The sequence below is a fragment of the Lissotriton helveticus genome, chromosome 12, assembly GCF_964261635.1.
Source record: "Lissotriton helveticus chromosome 12, aLisHel1.1, whole genome shotgun sequence".
Taxonomy (NCBI): Eukaryota; Metazoa; Chordata; class Amphibia; order Caudata; family Salamandridae; genus Lissotriton; species Lissotriton helveticus.
Window position 1 is genome coordinate 283857719 of NC_136073.1, and position 25626 is coordinate 283883344.

The 25626-nt window shown below is 42.6% G+C and overlaps 1 protein-coding gene across 1 annotated transcript in view; it reads right to left on the reverse strand.

The window, feature by feature from the left end:
- LOC144798009 (ATP-binding cassette sub-family C member 12-like) overlaps nucleotides 1–25626 on the reverse strand; it is a 2245771-nt gene that overhangs the window by 251837 nt on the left and 1968308 nt on the right. Inside the window, exon 26 of the mRNA XM_078668799.1 lies at nucleotides 11465–11624. Coding sequence (XP_078524925.1) covers nucleotides 11465–11624 — 160 coding nt within the window. The remainder of the gene's footprint in view (nucleotides 1–11464; nucleotides 11625–25626) is intronic.

Here is a 25626-nt window from a genome sequence, read left to right on the forward strand (position 1 = left end):
TAATTTTGTGTCGTGTGGTAGATTCCCACGTTTTTGCCCACTCCACCTCTGAGATTGGTGTCGAGGAATGCAATTCCCAAAACTGTCGCAAAGATTTAGTGAGATTGGACTGTTGCGGGCACATCAGTTTGTAGAGTTTAGAGACTTGGTGGCCTAGTCTATTGAGGGTAGCTAAGAACCCAGGGAGGGAGGGTGTCTGACTGTTAAGTCTCGCTTTGGAGATTGCCACCTTGATGTTCAAGAAGTTGTAGAACTCTATAGCCTCTAAGCCATATCTATCCTGTAGTTCAGCAAAGGAGAATGGTCTGGATTCGCTAAAAAGTTGGTATGGGAAGAACACACCCTTTGCAACCCAGGTTTCGTTGTGCAACGGTTTCCCTTTGTATGTCAATGTAGGGTTGTGCCATAGGGATTCCCAATTTGCCCGTTTAAACTGGTGCGGTAGGTGTTTGCTTACGTTCAGGAGGGCTACTTTTGTGTTCTTAAAAATGGGTCTGGAGCAGTTGGTGGTGTGTAATGCAATGGTAAGGAAGGATGTAGGGTCGAGGTTCTGGAGGAGGGCCTTTTCTACATTGAGCCAAACCGGGGTGTACCCTGGTTGAGGCGCCAGCCAGTGTGAGCCCTGCTTAGCTAGAAAGGCAGTCTGATAGAGTTTGAAATTCGCTAGGTTAACCCCCCCCCCCAGGGTTTTGTCAAGGCGTAGGTTTTTTAGGCTGATTCGTGCTCTTTTCACCTTCCATAGGAAGGTAGCGATTAGTGTGTCCAATTTGTGGTGGAATTCCCCAGAGAGGGTGAGTGGAAGCATGATGATGAGGTAATTGACCAGAGGGGAAATCATCATTTTGATGGTTTCAACACGTCCCCACCAGGTGATAAATCGAGGAGACCAGCCATCAAGAGCTGTTTGATTTTGTCTAGGGTGATGGACTCGTTGTGTTGAAGCGTATCGAGAAGGGAGTCAGCAAATTCGATTCCTAGATATTTGATAAAGCTATTTTGCCATGTAAGACCTGAATCACCTAGGACTTCCTTGGTGGTATGCACATTTAGGGGTTTAACCTCCGATTTGTCCCGGTTTAATTTGTATCCGGAAAGGGCTGAGTATCTGTCAATTGTCACCATAAGGCCTTTTATGGAATTCTCTGGGTCCTCTGTCGCAATTAAAATATCATCGGCACATGCCGCTAGTTTCACTTGAGTTTCCCCAAAACTCACGCCCGCTATCTCCTCATAGGGGTTCAAGGGCTAGGAGGAACAGCGCAGGAAAGAGGGCACTTCCTTGCCAAGTGCCTTGATGCAATCGAAATGATTCTGAGAGGGTGCCATTAATGGCGATTCTAGCAGACGGTGATGAGTAGAGGGCCATTACCATATTGATATACGAGGGTCCTAAATTAAAGGTGTACATACAATGCTGTAAGAAGGACCATGATACTTTATCGAATGCTTTTTCTGCATCTAACGTTATGGCAACCATTAGCGCGGGGGAAACTTTGGCTTTCTCTAGGATGTGACATAATAGTCTGGTATTATCGCTTGATAGTCGATGTTTTAAGAATCCCCCTTGCGAGGTACTAATCAGCTTAGGGAGCAAGTTGTTGAGTCTAGCTGTCAGGATTTTTGCATACATTTTGCAATCTAAATTTATATTTATATTTAAACCCTCCTACCACCTAAGATACGTACATAGGAAGTACGACGGCAGTGCCGTCACTAGGCAGGACAGGGGTGAGAATCAACAGAATAACAACAGCGGCCTTCAGGCAGAACAAGATTAGACCAGTTAAAACATCCTTAAACAAGGACAAGAGACCAGTGGCAGGAGTTATGGTCTAAGTATGCTGGAACCAAAGCGTTAATGATAAGGCACCTAAATATGAGAACAGGAAACTATACAGGAAGCGTTGGGTCAAGCACTTTCCAACATATCGTATGCAAAGGGCAATCGGCGACAGGTAATACACTGCAAGGCCGGTCGTTAAAGCATAGGGAGATAGCTAGATTCTTAATGCAAACAATTTCCCAGAACATAGCTAACTTTGACATAGGTCCTCTAAGGCCGGCAAAAGTGAGACATTTTTATATTTAGGGAACTTATTGATCGTAGAACATACTGTCAAGTAATGAGATGACCTAAGTAGTCACTCACGGTACTGGTAGGTCACATTAGAAGACACTCGAAGGCATCCTCGTCATCGGTCAACCTTGCAGGGAAGACCTGCCCGGGATTGTACATGATGTGCAGATCGGGCAGACATAGCTACCCCATTCGACGTAAGTGCTTCAGGCAGGAACAGAGTCATGGGAGTCGTGGAGGACCGTCTTCCTCTTGTTTGTTGCACCACTCGACTGATCCATACTCTGTGTCGGGCAGTCCTCTAGGTGGCAAGCCAAGTCTCTGAGGTCTGTGTAGAAGTGAGGTCTTTCATTTTCAATGATTTTAAATCTAGATGGACCTGCAAAGGAAAATGGAATGTTCTTTGCTTTTAGTTTGTCTCGCAGTTGGAGAAACCCCTTCCGTAGCTCAACCGTGTCTTTGGAATAATGTTGAGTAAAGATTATGCGCTGGCCTTCCCAGGATACATGTTGGTTCTTCCTTGCAAATTGAAGAATGGCCTCAACATGTTGATATTGGAGAGGCTTGCATATTAGAGGACGCGGACCCTTTCTTTTTTTGTCGATGAAGGTGGGATTTCTGTGCGCTCTGTGCAATTCAAAGCCATGTAGGAATTCGATTTTAGTTATCATAGGAATCCATGATTCTAAGAATGATATCCATGATTCTGCGTCCTTTTCAGAATTTTCCCGGACCCCAAATATGTGGATGTTCCCTCTCCTGTTTCGGTCCTCCAACTCTGCGTTTTGTCGTCTAAGGTCGTCGGTGGTGTTTTCCAGGCGCTTTATTTATTTCGCTGATTGGAGGGACATGTCTTCCACCTCACTTATGCGTTGTTCCGCTTCACCCAGATTCTTATTCATAGTACTCATATCTGCTTTAATCGCCGTGAGTTCGAGTTGCATGGAGTCCGTGTTGCCTTTGGTGGATTTAGCCAGGTCATGAACTTCAGCCGATTTTTTAAGTATCATATCTAAGGTGGCTGCTATGTCCGACCTAGCTTTGATGGGAGAGTCTGAAATCGTTGGCTCTGGGCGCACCTTTTTGTTATTGCCTCTGCCTTCTCTTTCCGCCATGTTGGGTCAGATCCCCAGTGCTTGTGGCAGAGTTAGAAGGAGGAAAGAGGAATGGCGCTTGAAACACGACTGATGTTGGCCACCTGTTGGGAGACACTTGCCACTGCGGTACAGCTCGCTCCGGCATTAGGTATTAAGATTCGAGAGAGTGTAGGTGAGGAGCTGACTGGTGAGAGGCGATCTTTTGCCATGACGTTGATCCGCGCCTCTGTATAAAGTGCGCCGGACTTAGTAGAACAGTGGTGCTGCGCATATCATTAGCTTCTATAATGGCTCAGGCACTGACTCTCTCAAATGGTAGTAGCACACAGCAGAGGAAGAAGATGAGAATTGCCGCACAGGGGATAAGGACCTAGATGCACATCGCCCACTGGAAGGACTTCAGAGGTACACCCTAAAAGGATCGGCCGAGGGGCACAAGCATGAGTAGCTGGGCTGGGGTGAGTACCTTATCAGCCTGCAAACGTGTGGCTTCCCGTCCTTTACTATGGCTACGTTGGTGTGAGTCCAAGACTTGGGCTGCTCCTCCGGGGTGAATGAGGCTCAGCTCCTGCAGGCAGGTGAGTGACAAAGGCTCGTGGGTGAGCTAGGCGCAGAAGTGCTGTGGCGCCATGTTAGGAACATCGATGGGCTGGTAAACACAGGAGTCGAGAGAGCAGAGGGTCGACCCAGGCACATGAGGATGATGGGCGCCCCTCACAGTCGTAGTGGTAGTGAAGGCATATGTCATTGCCTAAGGGTATCTTTCTTTAGTAGGGATCTTTCCATGAGTGGCTGTTTCATCGTGGGGCAGCGCAGTAGAAAGTGTCCATAACAGCCGCCATTTTAAGGTCAGGCGGAGCGGCGGTTTCGAGGGACGATTTGACAGCAATCAAAGGCACTCACCTTACGAAAGTGCTTGTGTGCATTTTCGCAGCCTCTGTTCTCCACGTTGGCTTGTCTCTGGAGGACTTGAGAGAGAGAAATATCATCGGACACAGTCGATACCCGGGCTCAGGTTCAGGCGGGTCCGAAGCAGGGTCGCGGTGCCATTTTGGCTCGTCTGCGTCGGCTCCTCGGACGCCGTGGAGATCTTTAATTATGGGCTATTTAGCGCAATACCAGCCAAGATTCACCGCTCATTCCGTGCCACTTAAGTTGGTGGTTCGGTGTCTGGCGGTCTGGTGACGGTAGATCCAGTTTGGCGCCTGGCTGGAGAGAAGTCGCTTACCTGTTCTGCAGAGTGACTCGGTTAGGTAGCCATCGCCACTGCCGCCCAAGCCACGCCCCCCTTGTGTTGTATTTTGAAGTTTATAAATGTTTTGGTACTTCTAAATGTTTTACACATGTTGTTTATGTTAGATATTTCTGCTCTGTGACATAGAAACCAATGGTTTAAATCACTGTAACCCCTGCCTGGACCTAACAGGTTAGTGACGTTATTGCTTGTGGTAGATTACCATCAACCCCAACTAATAATTCACTTTCATAAACTGTTGTTTCAAGAACAGACTGGAAATGTGGCTAACAAAGAACATGGACTATTCTAGGTTGTGGTAAAGTCTGTGGAGTCCGGTTTCTCAATATTATAAAGCCAAAGCCACTCTGAAGATGTTACTTGGGAACATCAATGCTTTAGGAAGACGTGTGCAGTGAGATAGGGTACACTCAAAGTGGTTCAGCTCACAAATACCACCATATACTCGTTCTTTGGCCATGCTGCTGCTTAATTAAACTTTAGTTATTCCACCCACACATTAAGACAGGGTATCTGCCTCAGTGTCAAATCAGCATTTTAATTTTTTTTCTCAGTCTTTCAAGAAAGGGTTGGTTGCTGTTTCAGAAGTGCCCACCTCACCTGGGCTCAAACCATTTATTAGATATTTCGTTCCTTCAGCATAAAGAGGAAACTTTACCAATACAACGTGAGCTGGCACAGGAGTTCCCACTGATGATATTGGAGAGCCAGTTGGCATGGATTAGCAGAATGTGTTCCTAGAGGGTGAAGTTTATGTCCACTGAGACTCCAAGTGACTTGACATTCACTAAAAGTTGGGTTTTATAGCATAGTTTAAGGTTCATATCATAACGATTTGTATGGTTTCTTATTTGTTGTTCTTGGCAAATAACAGGAGTTCTGTGTTGATTGGGTTGAGCTTCAGGTAGGTACTGGACATCCAAGTCTGGATGAGGTGCAGGCAGTATTTGAGGTACTGGATGTCTGAAGCAGAGGAGATTTAATGGCATGGCAAGACAGGTGGCTAGCATTATGCATATTACATTTATTTACGACTTCTGAGCAGTAAACACTTCAAAGAACTATCAGAATAGAACTTCAACACCAAACAATTGAAAAGACCTTTAAACTCCTATAAGATCCTGCCATCCATCATCTTCTCCCTCTTTTGTTTGCTGCTTCTTGAGCAGATAAGTGCTTTAGGTATATTTATCGGTACAAATCTTGAAAACTATGTTTGTCTAGAGTTTTGTTTGTGGTAAACGGTCCACTTTTTGTACTAAACCTTATGGAATTGTAGAGTTGGGTGTGTTTATAATTTATGTTACTTTTTTAAAATTAGAGATGAAATGTGTAATGTGTACGTTTTTTAGGTAGATCGCTAGTTTTAGGAGCTGTAATTTGTTTTTTAATCCGTTTTAGTTTTTGTCATTCTTGAGGTAAGTAAACTATTAACACAGTGTTTATCTGGTAAGGTATAATTTTAAAGGTTTTGTGCTTACCGTTGCCTGTGCATGTCTTGAGGTGGTTTGGTAATTGATGGATAGGAATCTCCGTAGCATGCAGCTCAAGACTTGTCTGCAGAGTGGGCAGCCATTTTCTAATGGCAAGAGATGTGAAGTTGCGTAGCAGTGACTTTGAGGCTTGTCTGCCGAGCAGGAGGCCATTTGCCTAAAGAAATAAGGCGTATGGGTGCTGACACCTTACAAGGCATTTTGAAAGTCAGTGTTTTTGGCACAGATTTGCCTGATAATAGGAATAGTAGGAAGGAAAAGGGTGCTTGTGGGCAAAATGTAAGAATTTTCGTCACTGTAAAAGTTTATTAAGAAGAGGTTGGTTTACGGTCGTCATTTTGAATTGGGCTTGTTCGAGTAAGACATGCCCGAGTTCTTTCTGTGAATGGTTGGGCATGCTTTATAGTGTTAGGATCATTGCTATGTGAGCCTTTCTGCCGTTTCAATAACAGAAGGTTCACATCTGATTATTAGGGTTTCAGCAGTTGTCGAGAAAGTGTAGCGTGAGTTTGGAGTGTTGTTTTTCGTTTTAAATTTCTCAGAGTGCTGTCTGAGATGGAGGTTAAAATCCTGGGGCAAGGGACCATGATGAAAAACATTTAAACAAAAGAGAATAGGAGCCTGATCCAGGAAACTGTGAAAACAGCCATGTCCAGTGGGAAAAGATCTCATAATGATGAGGAAGATGAATATATTTCAGTAGCAGAGGGTGAAGAGAGAGGTCATAAAGGTCCAGGGGGCAAATGTATTGGCAAAAAAAGAATCTGGATTCCAGGGCTGAAAGAAATGGCGTCCCAAGCAGCATGCTGAGATGGGGTGTTCATAGCAACACCAATTGTGGGCAGGATATCCCTGCAGATTGTGTTGATAATACTTATTTGGATGAATACATATTTGATTTAACTTGCAAATATGATTTGGAGGATGATTTTGGAAATGAGAATAACAGGAATGAAGGAGGAAAATGTTGGTTGATCCCTTTGGTCAAAAATGTTTTGACCCTAAAGAAATACATCATTCCAGAGGATCCGACTGGTGGCCTATGAGTCATGTGGCAGATTAAATTAGGCATTGGATAAGGAGACTTCAGGAAAAGGGTGAACATAATGTAATGAGGGCAGAGTGTTTACGACCTGTGATGAGGGATAAGGATTCACTGACTCCAAATCTGGAACTAGAGTTAATTACATTCATGTTCAAGGTGGGAATGGGTCCTAGGAAATGATTAGCAAAATCTTTAAAGCAACATGAGCACAAACTACTGGATACTTTAAGTCCTCTTGCAAGAATGTTTGACATGGTGGAAGAGGCGTACCTGAAGAGTATGGATCTGGATATAAATTTGTTGAGAGACTGGTGCCAGAGAGAAATTAGCTTCTTAGGCAATGCAAATGCAGGCCTCATTGCCAAAAGGCGCAAAGCAGTTTTGTTTAGAATTAATCCAACGCTTGTAGATTTTGCTTGTAAAGAGTCTAGTGAAAATCCCAAATGCTTGCACTTTGGTGAAGGCTTAGTCAAGGCCTTGGGGGGGTAAGTGTATACTTTTACTGCTTTAGATAAGGCACAGTTTAATATGTGAAAAGCCTTTGGTGGAGCTAGTAGTTTTTATGGTCGGGCTGGGAGGAGAGGCGCAACCTCTCGCCCATGGCTTCTATAGGTCCCAGAATAGTAATAACAGGGAATTCCTCATAGGATCCCAGAGTCAATACGGATTCTATCCTCAAAGAGGAAGAGGTATCGGAACTAGAGGCGCAAGAGGACGAGGATAATCAACTGTTCCAGTGTTAGTTGGGTATGGATATGAGGATTTGTACTGGTTTTATCAAAGGAAAGGTTGGTAGAAGGTTGAGACTCTTTGTAGAGGGATGGAAAGGGATAACACGCGATTTCTGGGTGTTGGAGGCTGTAACAGGCTACAAAATTGAGTTCAATTCTGTCCCTGTTAAAAGACAGGAACCAAGAGAGTTGTGTTTCAACAACCAGCAACAAAACATAGTGAGGGAAGAGATACAGAATAGGCTTCACAAGGGAGGAATTGTAGAAGTAGGGGAAGACCAGATAGGTTTTGTGAGTACTTTATTTTTAGTAGAGAAGAAAGACAAGGGATGGAGACCAGTGATCAATTTAAGGGATCTTAACTATTATATTATTAACAGACATTTCAAGATGGAAGGCATTCATCTGTTGAGAGATATTTTACAGGATTCAGATTGGTTGGTAATGTTGGATCTGAAGGATGCATACTTTAAGATGTCAGTGCCAGAGGGCAGTCAGAGATATCTTCAATTCAGGTGGAAAGGACATGTTTATCAGTTTGTTTGTCTGCCATTTTAAGGTGATGAGATCGGTTGTCGGTTTTTTGAGAGAAAGAGGAATTTGAATGATTGTTTACTTGGATGATCTACTGATTATGAATCAGGACGAGACATTGTTGAGGTCACAGTTAGAGATTGTCAAGGATCTGTTGTAATCTTTAGATTTCCTGCTAAATGTGAAAAAATCAGTTTTGGAGCCTTCTCAATCTGTGGAATTTTTAGGTTTTGTAGTGAACACAATCAAAGGTCATTTAATGTTACCAGAAAAGAAGATAAAGAAGATTTGTCAGGAAGTGAACTCATTACTGAAAAAATAGATGGTGAGATAGAGATTTGGCGGGGGTAATAGGTCTTGTATCATCCTCTATGCAGGCAGGGCCTTTGCATTACAGAGCTATGCAACAGTTAAAGACTTCAGGTCTGGCAGTTGGTTTATGGTATGGGGATTGTGTATCAATGACAGAAAAGGCAAGGAAAGAACGATTTGGTGTTTGGAAAATCTGGAAGCCTGGAATGGGCAAGCTATTTTTGGTATAAAACCACTTATTTTTTGTGTTGGAGACAGATGTGAGCAACGTTTGTTTGTTTGAATCAGAAAACAAGTGGAGTTAGGAACAGGATGGAACAGGATGGAACAGATGAAGCATATACATTATTTAGAGATGAAAACAGACAGTTTTGCTTTGCAAATTTTCAGATCTCTGTTCCAGGGGAATTCTGTTCTTCTCAGAATGGACAATATAACAGTAGTCACTTATATAAACAAGTGATACGGAAGCAGATCTAGGAGATTGATGGAGATTACACACAATATTTGGTCTGGAACAAAGAATTGCTTGTAAATAATTCTTTATTTTGGTTTAACAAACCATAAAGGAAGCAACCATACAAATCATGAGTGTGTCATTTTGGGTTGAGAGGGCATTTCAGAAAGCAAATGTACAAGTGGGAATAAAAGTGCTCAAGTTGACACGATAAAGTGACATTGGCATCAAATGAGTAAAACAATTCCACACAATTCATGACTTTGGTTTCTCTAACATGATTATGGAAATAAAGTGCAGGTAAAGAATTGATTTACAGGTTCAATATCTACCAGGGGAGAAGAACATGGTAGTGGATTGATATTCAAGAAATTTGGTAGATTTCAGCAATTGGATGCTGGAAAGAAGTCTTTCAGGTGATTCAAAGTTCGTTAGGTCCCTTGGATATAGATCTGTTTGCCTCCAGACTGACACATCAGTTGAAGTATTAATTCAGTTGGAGACCAGATCTGGGGGCCTTAGCTGTGGATGCATTCACTCAGAATTCACCAGTCATCAGACATCATCCAGTGAATGTGTGTTTCTGTAAAGTTTAAATATTTTTCATATATGTCTATGCCAAGGTGTATTGAAGAATGAGTGGATTTACAAGTACCTGAAGGGATTATTTAGTAAGTGCGTGACTGAGTGTAAGTGAGTGATTGAACGTGCCTTACTGAATATACATTTACTCCACAAAAAACAAAAAAAATATTCTTCTTTCTCTGCTTAATAATCATCATGCAATTGCATTTTATAATTATTCAGCTCACTGTCTACCAAGACCGTATTCATATTAATTCAACAGATTAAAAGTGACATTTAAAAAAAATAAGTTTACTCTTTTTCTCACTTTTATTTTCCTTTTAAAATTTCTCTCAGTTGGGCTCATTTGTTACAGTCATCTGCTGCTTTCTAACAGTCTCTAATATCTTAGTGGAAATATACCCTTTCTGGACAACCTAAGGCAGGACTACAAGGCAATACCAATGACAGAAGTTTGCAGATACTGTCACATTAAATGACGTACAACTGCTTCCTTCCCCTCTGCCTCTCTGTGCAAGTGGCAATGTCAGTAATTTCACCTCTTGGGACTCTATGAGAATATGCTTTTGGAAAAGCTTGGGCCCTTACTCCACCACCAGCCTTCTTGTAGTTAATTATTGGTAAAAATATAAGATACATATCTCTCCCTTTGAACTTCTATTGATCTTGTGTGCCACCTTCAAAAAAAGAAACAAAAAAGATACAGGAACTGAAGTAGAAGGATAAATCATGTCCAATCACTTGAGTGGCAGTGTTTGGTCTCATAATTCTAGGTCGTTGAAAGGGCATACTCTATAGCACACTTTCTTCAAAGGTTTATTCAACGAAAATGGCCTAATAGGTTTGAGTCAGACTACATTTTTACTTGGGTTATCTACTAGGGGGAGATTAAGAGAATTCCGCAACCGAAACACAGTGCACAAAGTGCTGTAACATGTTATATTGGTGCAGTGCTAAAAGAGAAAGGATGTCATCCCTGCATCCCTAACACAGAGGTAAGAATATAAACATTAGTCTCCTAGCACATATAAACGCACTTATGAGTCATTCCATTATTCCTATGTTCTTTTCTTTTATATAACTGAATTTGAATTCTTCTGTCAGCCAACACGTGTTTCAGCAATGAATGTGTCTCCCTCATGACTTCCTCAGGGCTTCACGCTGTAGTCTCTCTCTCAAAGCGGATTGTGCAAGATTCCAATTATATCAATTATGGATGCTTTTCTCAATGAACATAGGAGCGTCTGACTTTAACATCATTTGTGCCTGGGTACGGGCCAGAGGTTCCTCGTATATATCTCTCGGCGTGTCTACCCGCGTATAGGTCAGCAAATCCTCAGCCGAAAACTCAGCGTGAGCGTCCTTGTTACATTCCTTCTTATTTATTTGGGTCAAAATTCTGAACCATATTATTTTTAGGAATGTATTTCTCTACATACCTACACTGTTCACATTGTTTACAAATGATCTCTTCAGAGATCTTTTGTAAACAATCGTGTTGTGCAATGGAACACAAGATGCTTTCTGCAGAGTATGTGTTTCACAACTCAATGTTTTAATCTAAATAATGATTTATGCATTATATAATTTCCACAAAGATATTTATTATAATGCATAGTGCAAAACGGTTTTTCAAGCTTCGTGATATTTGTGAAGTTTCCTATAACTCTTTGCAATTTTTTCAGGACAAAACTTTGATACTTTGCTCACCCTAAATTAAAACTAATGTATTGGTTGACGACAACATTTGAAGTTACATCACTTAGGAACATGAATCAATATAATGATAAAAATACTTTCTATTATTGCTTGTAGGCCATCATGTTATTGCTTGTAGGCCATCAAATGATATTTATTGATTAAGCATTCAAACCTTACCTCACTGTCCCCTTAAACAAAACAGGATCCTGAGGAATGATAGACAGCTTTGATCGAAGATCTTCTAAATTCAGGGTGCAGATGTCAACATCATCAATAAAGATGGTGCCAGCGATAGGCTCCACAAGACGAAACAGTGACACTCCAAGTGATGACTTTCCTAATGGGAAGTAGTAGAGAGGTGACAAATATAACAAACATTGATTAAACCAGAATACATAAAAAAATCACACATGGCAAGAAACACAAATTTCAAAACATTACTTTGATAATATGGTTTACATTTTGACTATGAAGTGTTCCTTCAATTAACAATGTTGCAACAATATGAAATATTTTTTAAACAAGAAACATATATAACATTTGTGAGGAAATGGTGGGTATTATATTAAGTGGTTGTGTGACCTCACCATGTAATTCACTTAACAAACCCTTTAGGAACAGTAGGATTCAGTTGTCAAACCTTCAGCTCAACTCTGGGTTGCTGTGGCTTTGAGAAGCAAGGCTTACATAAAGAAACAAATATAAATGCATTTAAATAACATCAAAACAAATGAAGAAGAAATCAAGAGGACACTCAATAAATTCAACATCGATTTATAAAAATAGATGGTATGTTTATGTTTTTTTAGACAGCACAATTAAAAAGGTCCACTGGTGGGTTCTGGAGGTATAGAATTTGCAAGGATTTTGAAGCATTTCACTCAATGATGAACAAACATTAGCTACTTCTGTAAAAGTTGACACAGAGAAACGTTTTCATCACAAAGTTCGGTTGTTTGTATTGTGGTCAGTTCAAGGCACTTTAGGCAACCAACTCTAGTAGGGAGCCAATTAGGCCAACAAACAAGATCCTCAGAAACAATTACCTTCACAAATGAAGCAGTCTACCGGCAGTTCAAGGTACCTTATCTCCTTTGTATGGATTCCTATGAAAGTGGTTCTGATGCAAGGGATGAAGGATGCTGAGGATGCTCAAGGATGATGTGGATTGATGCAGTCGATGGGGGTCTTCCTGCAGCCACTCCTCAGTCCATGAAGGGAGTGAGGCATTCCTGGTAACAGGGTCAACATCCTTTGAAGTCCTCTCATGTTAGTAGTAGTCCAGTCGTCACTGGGCTTCCATTTACATTGTATTGTAGGCCCAGCCAAATCCTTCCCTGGGTGATAACTTGTCTTCCGGGTGATCAAGTTGCACTCCGATGACTCTCCTAGACTCAGAGAACTCAGTGCAACTTTGAGCATCGGGTACTGGTCCTTGTTGCTGCTTAGCGTGGGTTGGTGAAAGTCTGAAGATTCTGGGCAAAAAACTTGCCCAAGCAGGCTTCCCACCTGTTATGACCCTATGCTGTGAACTGAAGGTCAGCCAACTGAACCTTGGAGTCTCAGTGCTTTGACTGGGCTTTGGAGGTGAAATCTCCATGAGCAGAACACAGCAGGCATTGCCCCTCTTCTTTGAGATCTACCAGGTTCAGCAGGTACTGTCTATGCCAGTGCAGCCTCTCTTTGCTGGTCCCATGGTGAAGAAGGGAAGTCCTTCTTTGGTCCTTCTTCCAGTCCAGTTAATATATGTGTTTTGGGTGCCAGGGGTGCACTATTTCTGCTCAGTAAGTGCCCACAGATTACATATGGTCAGTAGCCGATGGGCTACTTGCTTAGCTCCCTCCTGATGACAACTTGCTGGGAAGTGTAGCATCTGGCTATCCCCAGAAGCACCTTTCGGCCCACACTCAGCATGGCATGACCCTTTTTTTGGCATCCAGAACTCCCTAGCCAAACCCAGATGTGTGGCTACCAAGGGGGCTACCTGGCCCTTGAAAACCGGTTTTGTAACTAGTGTCTCCTTCCTTGTCTATAGTGCCAGACTATCCACCTAGACAATGGAGCAGCCATCTACTAAGTGTTACCCATTTGCCCTTCAAAAACGGCTTTTCCTTTGAAGTTTGTTTTTTGGTCCAACACCTGCACACTTCCTGCAGGAGGGAGGTAACATCCCTCCCCTGTGCAGGCTTCTATTGTCTCTGTTTCTGGAAGCCATTAGCACATTTCCCTCGGAGGGCAGAAATCTGTATCTGGAACAGGTTCCTCATGCAACCATTGAGGGCACAGGAGATTAAAGGCAAAATCTGTGTAAGAGTTGCACACCACAACATGTTACATTAATATTGAATTGAGAATCAAATTGGGCTTAATGTAGCGAGCTGTTTGAAACCTTGGATTACCAACTTTGGCCTCACAATTCAGAAGTTAGCACAGATGAGGGGTCAACGTATAACCCTGTACTTACTAATGAGGTGACTAAGTCCATCCACAGCAAAAACAACAGTTGCATGTTTTTACTATAAGAACTTGTAAAATACTTTTCTGCCCATGAAATATGCTGCACCCCTCCTTAGGGCTCACTACACATGCCATAGGGGTGACACAGACATATTGCAGAGGAAGGTTTGGCTCTGCCATTGCTTGAAATGACAAAGTCGGGCTAGCAGTTTATAACTGCTCTTCCAGGCTGCAATGGAAGACCAGTAGACTCTTTTTACCTATATAACACCAAGGGTAGCACAACCAGTGCTTCAATCTCTGGCTTTAACTCCCTGGGTACCATTTACGAGGGACTTACAGGTAGGCTAGCCTATGCCAATTGTGAATAGCCAATGTAAGACACTGGTTGTGGGGTCAGGGCACTGCACTGAGGTCTGGCTAGCAGATCTCAGTGCACTCTTAGAGTTGAAAAACCAGCAGCAGCAGTCAAAAAGCTTTCAGCCGAAAATACAAAAAAGAGGCATTTCCTTACAATATGTAAAAAGAGCACAAGGTAAAAAAACTGAACAAAACTGAAACAGTATATTAAGGAAGGGCATTTAGAAAATTACAGTTGTTTAATCTTTAAGAGGTATGTGAGTACCAACTTCTTGCAGTAAAGACGTTGCTATCCATGGTGCTGAACATTGTTTGACTGTTCAACATCTTCTCAGCTGAAATAAATCTAGAATTTACTGATATGCTGCACAATCATTGGTGATAATCTTGGAGCACTGGCAGGCTGTTATGAATGTGTGGACAAAATGTAAATACCATAACTTGTGGATTGCAGCAGAGAACCTGAATGAAGATTGCAGCATCTTGGGAGAGCTACTGCAGCCATGCAGAAAATCCCCTTGAATGGTCCACATCAAAATTATTTTTTTGGTGCCACATGGACTGGAAGAGAATGAAGGAAGCCCATGAGCACCAAAATTGGCCACATTTGGCCTCGCGTCATACTGGGAAGCTGCGATACAGACCAGTGGAGGTACATCGGGGGTTGGACCTAGAGTCTTCTGGGGCATGGAGTCATGCGGAGGAAGTGGGCACAGCTGTCGCATCAAGAAAGCTCCGCAGAGGAGCCTCTGATGGGAACTGGAGATGGCTGGACCAAGCTGTAACAGCTGATGATGCAGCACTCAGCATGACTGGGACCATACCCTTTGCACCCACTCTATAAGCTATAAATACGTATGAAAATAAACTTGTGCTGATGGAACAAATGTGTGAGACAGACTACTGGCAGCCTGGGTCTGCCCCATGGGCACTGTTTATCTCTACTGCCTGACTTGCAAATTACAATTATGAGGCCTTGTGTTAGATGTTAACAATGAGTAACCTGGGAATTGGACATGTCTATTCTAGCTCTTTGAAATCTATGCCCTGAGGAACTTTGCACTGCTTTTGGATTTGGGACCACTGCAGGGTTCCCTTTCTGTACTCCTAAGAAGTAGCATGCAATCTGTGCTAGGAGTCTTGGAACTCCACATTGCACTTTTTTGACATAAATCTGCACTGCAGAGGGTATGGTGTGGATGGGCCTGTGCTGGTCACCACTTGCCACATGCTTTTTCCACATGAGAACTTTTCACAATAGACAATGGCGGTACCCGTTTGAATCAAAGAAAGTTGCCAAGACACAAGACAAAGGAGCACAGGGGGGCATTCACAGTGACTCATTGTCATTCTTAGGACAACCAAGTTGGGGAAAATGGAGGACAACTTTGAAGACATGAAAGATCCTATCTTGGGGTGTGAAAATTTAAGCTGCATGTATATGGTTGAAAAGGTGCATTGCTCCCTCGCTTTGAGGCTGATCCGAGGGAACTCAACTGTGTCCTATTATCGCCAAGCAGCTATGCTTTCAGGATAAGATACTCTGCTACGCTAAAGTACAAATATATCTTACTCATGCTGCCTTCAAAATCTTAATTTACCTTGAATATACATTAGTGCTGGACAATGCATATCACAAGTTCCTACAGGTTAAAAAGACTCCATTATTTATCCTGAGAAAGTCCACATGTTAACGGACCCTCAAGGGGCAGCAGAATTTGTGAATAAGTCAGGGCAGAAGAAAGGGACCCAACACAGAGCAGCCAAACTTCACAATCAATAAACTCTCAATAATGTGGAATGATGCAATGGGACTCTGAGGACCATGTTCCCAGAAAGAACATGGATATGGTGCAATGATAGTAACCAGTGTGCTTTGATGATTAATAAACACAAACTTTGCAATGAGATTCATAACATAACTGGATTGGAGGTGGTAAGATTGGGAGATGGGCACTATTGTAACTACTGTAACAACATTCTTTGGTGAAACACCTGTGTATCTAGAAAATGGCTTTTGCTGAGGGAAGGGCTTGATCAGATAATGCTGGAACACTGGCTGCAAATATTTCAATTGTGGGGCACAAACACCAACATTCAAAAGGTGGGATGAGAATTGACCCTCTAGTTTGTTGAAAATTGAAAGTGCACAAATAATGATAAATCATTATGTCCTGGCAGCATTCTACTTGCCTAGGCTTCTGGTCTGAATTGCTATACGTGATTTTAGGGTGAAAATTGTTATAACCTGAGATCTGTTGGTGTAGGGAAATGCCCTTTTTGGATTGTCATCTCCCCTCCCACACTTTTTGCTCTGAATGTTGTGGATTTAGAACGGAAAGTGTACTTGGACCTGTTAGCAGGCCCCAGTGCCAGTGCTCTTTCCCTCAAAAGGTAATGTGAATTATATCATACGAGTGGCAAGGTACTTTAAACCCCCTTGTAAGCCCTTAGCATATGGCACTAGTGGTACCCAGGGACACAGTATTAAAGGAGTCGCCGGGGCTGCAGCACTTTTTGTGCCACCGGAGTCACCTGAGTAAATGTGAATTCTGCTGGGATGCTATCGCAGCCTGTGTGAGCACCTCCTCTGCTTAAGTACGACTCTGCAAGTATATATAGTAGTAGGGGTCATGCCCAAATTACCCTCATATACCTGACCATTAACATCAACGATGTAGAATCAAAAAAATAATGGTAGAGAGGGATCAATCAAAAGTATTTATTTTCAACCAGAGTACAGTTAATTACTCTGCTGTTCTCTTATTCTAATTAGAGACAAACTCATTTCTGCTAATCTATCTTGTGTACATTACAAGTGACGGGAAAAGAAAACAGTATAGTCACAACAAACTAATACATATACAATTTACATATATACCAATATACACTTCATTACAGAAACAAAATAACACTCATATATATGATACACTACATACATACAATATATACAACATTTACAACATATATTCAACATACACATATCGAAAAACCAATAAATCAATAATTGGTTCCCCTACTGCGAACAAAACAGACAGCGTGTATACTCTAGAATCAGAGCAATACACTATAAGGTAGTCCCTATAGCGCCTAAGGAATAACACCTCCAAAACTATATAAGGGGCGCTTTACTTTCATCACACAACTCTACTTGATGGGACTCCTTTAGAAATGTCAAATACGACTCTGCGTTCAGCATGTATGACAGAGTCACCTCAATGCCTTCAGGTATGTAAGTTACCCCTGAGGTAGGCCTCCTAACGCCCAGGAGGCTGGGTGCATTATCTTAATGGTGAAGGCATGTATGTACAGACATAAAAACCCTCCAGTAACCTTGCTATTCAAGTTTACTGTAAGTGAACAGTGGTCCATAGGTTACCGTGGACTGGCTACCAGACAAAACCGAGATAGCCAGCTCCACGATGGTACCCTGAATTTAGTCGTGTTTAGTATCAAACATTGTGCTATTTCATCCCCATATAATCCCTGTGTCAAGGGTGAGCTGGCATGAACCCAAGTGGCATCCTTAGAGGTTGTCAACCGAGATACCGAGTTCCCTTGTGCCTTGGTGGGCTTTCTGAGCTGCTTGCCAGCAAGACGAAGTTTGACCTCCTGCTGGTGAGGGCTATCACTCCCAGAAGATGCAAGACAAAAGTTCTGGACAGGAAGGAGGTCACATCTCTTCCCTCCCAGGATGGCTAGTAAAGGATCCATTTGGGCAGTGAGCCTCAAAGCCTTCACTGCCTCTGATGCATAAGTGATTTGTCTCCCAGTAGAGTCAAAGGCCTCCCTTGGACCTAGGCACTCACACTTATGGGCAGGTGGAAAATTAGGTATTTAGGAGCCGTACATCCCCAAAGGCTAGCCCTCAAACCCCAAAATTCCCCCTAAATCCAGGATTAAAAGACGACCCTTGATACCAGAACTCCATATCTGCTCTGAAGAAGAGGACAAAGATAAGCAGTGTCAGCACAAGGCAGGACTCCACAAAGAAGGGGCATGATGTACTGCACCTGTGACAGCCCCCTGCACCCACCAGACTGACTTTTCCAGGACCAGCGACCAGTCCCATAAGGAAGGTAGACCCCTCTGTGGGCCAAAGACTTTACTAGGACTCCCTGGGACTAGAGATACTAGTCCCCTGCAGTCCACAGGCACAAACCGCACTTCCAAATTCTGAAGAGGGGCCAACCACCGGGCTCCATCATGGACCAGCTCAAAAGTAACTAGCTAGGTGCCTTCTGGAAAGCATAGTACTGGACCTCAGCAAGTCTCAGTCCTCCACAGCTTTCCCAGGACCTCTCCAAGACGATTGATCTAGTTATGACCTTTGCCGGGACCAAGGCTTGTTGGCGGTCAAGCTCACTACTAATTGCTTAACTCGATGCCCCATGAAGAGGGAACTGTAGGCATCATCCCCACTCCACTTATGCAGCACAGTTGTTGAGTTCTTGCATCCTAAAGACGGCTTCTTTGCCAGGCCTGGTAAAGTCAGCACCAACAGTCCTGTTCAGCACCACGGATAGCCAGGCATACCTCTGCACCCGAGATGCCCAAGCTAGATATAGCTGTTCTACCTATCAGGGACTGTCCAGCACTATGTCAGGAATACAGTCAGTGACTTGGGCAAGGACTAGGAGCTCAGTAGAAAACGTACACAGAAAGAGGAGTAGAGCACTGACCAGGATCACACAGGAAGTCAGAGGAGAAAAGGGATCCAAAGGGGAAGCCTGCACATGTGAACAAGATGGCTAAGACTCAAAGGATGGGAATTCAAGAAGCAATTTAGCATTCAGAATATTCAGAATAACCACACGCAGGATATATTTATACACACACGCAAAAACATTAACAATAAAGGGAATGTGGAGGAAAGCACTTGGGAGCTCCACACGGTAAGACTGAAGCTCGATAAGTTCCTCACCCACAATTGCTGTTACAGATACTGACTGCAAATACCCGCATATAGGATATGCATGCAAAGGGCGGGTCTGTGGAGTTGATACCTATGGTGATGTTATAAATGTAACTCAAAGACAATACTCACAGGGAACAAGAAACACCACCTAGGTTGTCATCTGTGCCCACGGATCATGGCAATCAAACAGGAACATGCAAGGCAGTAACAGCAAGGGGGTAGACCTCAAAATAAGCACAATAGACAAGGAGCTAGAAAGAAGGAGTGCTTAACAGGTAAGGAAGGAAATCACAGGGCACACTGGCCAGAAAGCAAGTAACAAACATACAAGGTAATAGAAGCAAGACAGCAGGAATAGAAAGACTGTAAAGTAGGAACTGGAACCAAGGGAATGGGTAGCAAAGAAGGGACTGGAAAAGGATTTACAGAAGGGGAGGCTACAAACATATACTAGAATAGAGTTGAATCAAGGGTCAAGAAAACACAGTAGCACTGAAGGCTGTGCTGGAGCAGAAACAAGTATTGAACAAAAGGTCAAAAGTCATCAAGATAGCACTGCAGGCAGTGCTAGTTCATGAACAGGTGATTACTATCGCTCAGGAGTCAAGGTAGCACTGCAGGCAGTGCTAGTTCAAGGTAACAGAAAATAGCACTGCAGGCAGTGCTAGTTCAAGGAAACAGGAAATAGCTAGAGCTCAGGAAACAATGAGTCAAGAGAGCACTGCAAGCAGTGCAAATCAGGAACAATAAATAGCTTGAGCCCAGGAACACAGAATAACTATAGCTCAGGAACTCAGGAAACAAGGTAGCATTGCAGGCAGTGCTTATTCAGGCACAACGAAGAGTTATTGCTTATTAATCAAGGAACAAAGATTAACTATAGCTAAGGAATCAAGGACTATCAAAAGCTCAGGAAACATGGATTGGAAGACAGATACAATGACCAACCTTGGCATGAAGGAAGCCGGGGCTTAAAAGAACTGACAGTAATCACATGCATCAGGTGTGAGCAGGCTATCAGCAGCCAGCCACAGGTGAGTTGCATTCCTCCACCCATCCATGGCCTGCAGGGGTGGAGACAAAGCAGTAAGCAGGGAATTCTAGGTAAGAGAGTGTCAAACATTAGCAGGCTTCCTTCAAGCATGAGCAGGCGGGCTTCCACAAAACCTGGTATAGATTGAGAATGGATGTCAATTCTCAAATAGTGACCAAATGGATGGAAGTGAGGATATGCATGCATGGGAGTACCTGGAAGCTTCTTAGAACACAGGAAAGTCACACTTTGCACCCCTCTGGTGGTGGGCACAAGCATCAGGGAGAGATTTGTGACACTACTTGGTAATTCCTTGTCAAGGGGTCCCTCTGAGCTTCACCTTGAAGGGGTTCCTTTTAACACAACCTGTGAGTATTGTTGTGCCGTGTTATTTTGAAAGCTCCCATGGTTCCCCTTCAGCAACAATGACATCCAAGTTACCTCTGCACCCGAACTCCCTGGGCAAGGTAAAATTGTGCTGACTGTTGCTGTTTAGTCTGTTCAGCCACAAGACCTTAACTCCAAGTGTGTTCCATTGACCTTACCCCGCATGTGTCACCTGAGATTTTCCCCATTGACCCCAATAGTAAAGTTTGACAGCTCTGCAAAGTATTGATTTCTTGAACACTTTAAATTTGATAACTCCTGTTTATCTATCTTGTATTGACCTTGTTTTGGTGTCTAATTTTACATAAAAATAAGCTCTATTTTTTTTAATTGGTGTCGGATTTCTTTCAAGTCATGTCAATTACTTACTATCACTGTTGTTACTGTAAAATGATTTGCACACGTTCCTCTAAGTAAGCCTGTCGACTCTTTAATACTCTACCAGGACTAAGAGAATGATTACATAGTGTGAATCCGAGGTCCACTTTTGGGTATTGTGTCAATATTACATGGAAAGGCCTCTCAGCCATACCACATAATATTACCACCTTGTGACAATTGGGTTATGTTGCAATCTACTGAAGTTTTTGGTTTCGGTGTGTGAAGGAGTGGGAGTTTGTGGTTGAAGTTCAATGTGTGATGGATTGAGTTGGAGCAGAGTATGCACTCTTATACAAAATTAATCTGAGGGTGGCACATGCATAGTAACAATGGTGTGATTCACTCTGTGCTGAAACTTGAGCTTGTGACATAAAAAGTACGAGGGCTGAATAATCTCCCCAAACAACTCACCAGATATTAACCTGTGCCAATCGACATGCAGTTAACTTACTATACTAACAGGAAGCAGATCTTATTTGGGACTGGGAGCTGAGTGTAGCAAAAAATTGGGCTTCCCATATGACCGATGCCTTTGCTAATTTGTGCAGTGAATGAGATCTCAGGATCAAACACTACCCCCAGGTTCCAAGCACAGAGTGTAGCTGTTAGTAAGGGGCCCAGTTCTTAAGGCCACTACTTTGAATATCATTTGGGACACTTAAAGGTGAACAACAGATTCTCGGTTTTATCTGAGATCAGCTTCAAGTGGCTGGTATTCATCCAATCTGCCACTGCCCTCATGAACATTGATAAATGAATCTGGGGTTCTCCCAGCTTGTCAGAGATAGAAATGGCAATCTGCGTGTTATCATCATATGGCATGCAGGAAACATAAAATGATCTGATCATCACTTCAAAGGGACCTATACAAATCTTAAAATGTGTAAGCTTGAGGAGACCTACGGAACAGCCGTTTGTAACTGCCATCAATGGCTAGACTTGTCACTAATCCAGTTAGCTCCAGCAAAAAGCAAAACAATCTCCAAAAAAAAATCCTCCCGAACCCTGGTTTAATTACCATCTTAGAATGAAAAAACAGGAATGTAGGAGATCAAAATGTAAATGGAGATCTCAGCAGAAATCAGCAGATAAAGAGATTTAACCAACATGCAGACTTATAAAAGGATGATTTTAAAGGCGAAAAATAACTCTTTTGTGGCAAAAATAGAAGGAGCAATGAACTCCTCCAAGGAACTATTCGCAACAGTTTAAAAACTTCCAGACCCTAAGAACCCAATTTTTAATCAACAATTCTGGAACAAACTAACACTCTATTTTCAGGACAGTCTATGATTCCTTTTTAAACATGAGCCAAATGGTTGATTTAAATATTAGATCTCTGAAGGGCACCCACAACATCCTATATTGGGCCTCTGACGGTTGAGCAGACGTAAAGGATACTGATGCAGACCCATGCACAGCCAGAACAATTGATTCGGTCCCAGAGGTGATAGCCACACACCTTACGGCCATATTTAATAATCTTTTTGAAGCAGGTTTTTTCCAAAAGAATGTAGGGTTATTTCTGCCACTATTAAAAAAGACTAACCTAGACACCGGTGACCCCAACAACTATCGACCAATAACTCAATAACCATTTCCTGCCAAACTGGTCGAGTAAATAGTCAACACAGAACTTTCAATCTTTCTAGAAAAAATCAAGTCTGGACTCTACACAGTTCGGTTTTTGCAGTCACCATAGTACCGAACTGGTGCTGATTACAGCCACGGAAGAAATCAGGCAAAAAATAGACAGTGGGGGAAACATGACCTTGATCCTCTTAGATCTTACCGGTGCATTTGATACTGTCAACCATGGTCTTCCCTTTGATCACCTTGAATGAATTGGGATCAAAGATAACAAACTCAAGATTATGACTTATCTGGCTGACGGCATTCAAAATGGTCTCTCTAGGGGATTTCCCCTCACCAGCCTTTTCATTGACCTGTAGGATTCCTCAGGGCTCATCTTTGAGCCCCACTTTGTTCAATATTTATGTTACCCCACTTGCAGCTTTTAATTAGATCATTTGGCTTTTCCTTGACTTCATATGCAGATGATACGCAGATTGTTGTATCTGTCACTGACAATCCTGGATCCACGGCAAACTCACTTTCACGGCTGTATACTTCATATTGGGAACTGGACGAGCGGCACTTTCTTGAAATTAAACTCCTCAAAAACGGAGGTCCTGCTGTTTGGCAACAACCCGTCCTTCTGGTCAAACAACCGGTAGACTCAAGAACGGGGGAGTTTGCCTACCCCTAGGGAAAAGGCAAAAACCTTAGGGTGATTATTGATACTAAATTATCTTTTGGAGGACAAATAAATCACATGACTTCTTCGTGTTTCCTCATTCTGAAAACCTTGAGGAAAGTACTACCCTCCATTCCGTCAAGCCTGCAAAAGAGGGTAGATGGAACTCTTATCTTGTCGAAAATAGATTATGGCAATGCACTTTTTTTCAACATTCAAAAGCGGTTTTTACATAAGTTACGAATGCTACAGAATGCCGCAGCTAGGCTACCCCAGGACATTCCAAACCATAAATCTGCCTCTCAAGCACATATTCAACTACACTGGTTCCCCATTAATAAAGGTATATAGTTTCAGGCACTCTGCATTGCCTTCAGGGCACAACATGCTGTCGGCCCAACAACTTTATACAGCATTTTCAACAAAACATCCCAGCATGCTCACTGCGCTCATCCACAAGTGGAAACTTGGTAATCCCCAGATTTAAGAAAGCTAACTGGGGTGGGAGAGCCTTCATTTGATGTATATCAAGACTGTGGAACTCACTTCTGGCAAAACTAAAACTGTGTTGCCATGAAGGAATAACTTCTGTGATTCAAGCATCTGTTCCAATTGTAATGGAAGCAGTTAGCACTAATGTGTAGTGCGGTGCTATTGTTCAACGCAGAGGTCAAGCACCGTCGTGTCATGTCTTCACTGTGCGTATCACTCTACAAATCGGTTTCAGTCCCATGTCTTCACTGTACTTGCACACCACAAATGGGTTTCAGTTCTATATCCTCACTGTACGTGTCACATTACTCATGGGTATCAGTCCCATGTCCTCACTGTACGTGTCAAGCTACAAATGGGTTTCAGACCCCTGTCTTCACTGTACATGTCATGCTACAAATGGGTTTCAGTTCCATGTCCTCACTATATGTGTCATTTACTAATGGGTTTAAGTCCCATGTTCTCACTGTATGTGTCATTTTACTAATGGGTTTCAGTCTCATGTCCTCACTGTACGTGTCTCGCTATGAATGGGTTTCAGTCCCATGTCATACTGTATGTCTCATTTGGTCACAATACATGCCTTCATGTACTACTTATGGTTCCTACCCTCTTTCAGGGCATTTATGCATGGGTTTTAGTCCCGTTCTAACATACATTGCGTACATCTTTGCCCTTACATAGGGTGTGTTTCTTGGGTTTCAGTTCCATTTGTGTTATTTTCTCAAAGTAATATTATTTTTGTTATATATTACGTTGTCAATTTAGCAATGTAATGTTATGTCAATATGGTAATGGGGTTACTTTGGATGAGGGATCTTATTGTGACGAGGATGGAATGCTAATCCATTGTGCTTTGCACGCGTGGGTTCGTATCCCATCCTCGTCCCCAAATATTTGTAGTAACGAGGTCCAGGCAGGTTGATGAAGTTCAAGATGTTTTATTGTAGATAGCTATAGGATATGTAGATCAGCCCCACCAGGAGCAGGCAGCATGCTGCTCAGCCCACTCTCAACTGCGACTTCTCCTCTCAGGTCCCAACATTCCTAAGCACATCATCACTGCAACATTCCCTTGGCTGAGTAGATGATTAAAATGGTTAATATTAACATGGACAGGAAACTTGGATATTACAGTCACCTGACCATTGACACCTGTGCTGGATGGGTGTGGGGTGGGGTGTAAGTCGGCCCTCGGGGACAGGCTGGTACTAAAATGACTAGAACAGTGATCAGCAGATCACTAAAATCAGTAAAGAATGTTGGGAATATTTTCTAACATTGCTGAACCAGGCCAAAAATCAATTTAGCACAAGATTTTATTGCAACTCAAATGCCTGAGAAAGCACGTATTCCACCATTTTTAATATCCAGCCAAATGCATTTAAAGAATTGAGTATTCAGTAATTTATTATGAAAAAGAACAAAATGATATTTCTATTTTTCTTTGAAAAAATGTTCGAACTTTAATAATGTTAACTTTGGTCCTGTATTTTCACAAACAAATATGACTTACCTAGGAATTGATTTAGAGGGATACTCTCTAAGGGACGTTACACACCATAGTCTACCACAGGAGATGTAGTAAAGCACTTTTACCCCTAAGAAGACATCTCACCAAGAATTCACAGGAGCCTACAGCCCCACTTATTTGCAGTGAGAAACTACTACTTTGGTTGACCTGCCATTAGATGCACCTGCATGCTTTGGAAGGTGCTTTTCCTGATGTATTGCAAGTGCTATTTCAAACCACCCATCTCTACTTGCTACTTTCAGCTGAAGATGGGCAAGAAACCAGAAACCAGCATCCAGACATGCACACATTGGTTGCCATCCTCAGAATGCAATGGGAGAACTAGTGCTTACTTGCTGATAGCAACCCTTCCCCTTGACAGCAGCTAATAATTGTTGATGCCTTAGGTAAAGCACAGGACAATTTTACCTTAATTAATTCTGAAACATGTCAACAACCTCCTTATTGGTGAGAAATTCTAAGGAAAGATTTTCAACCGTGTTAAAATTACTAGCTAAGATATTGACATGATTTGAGAGTC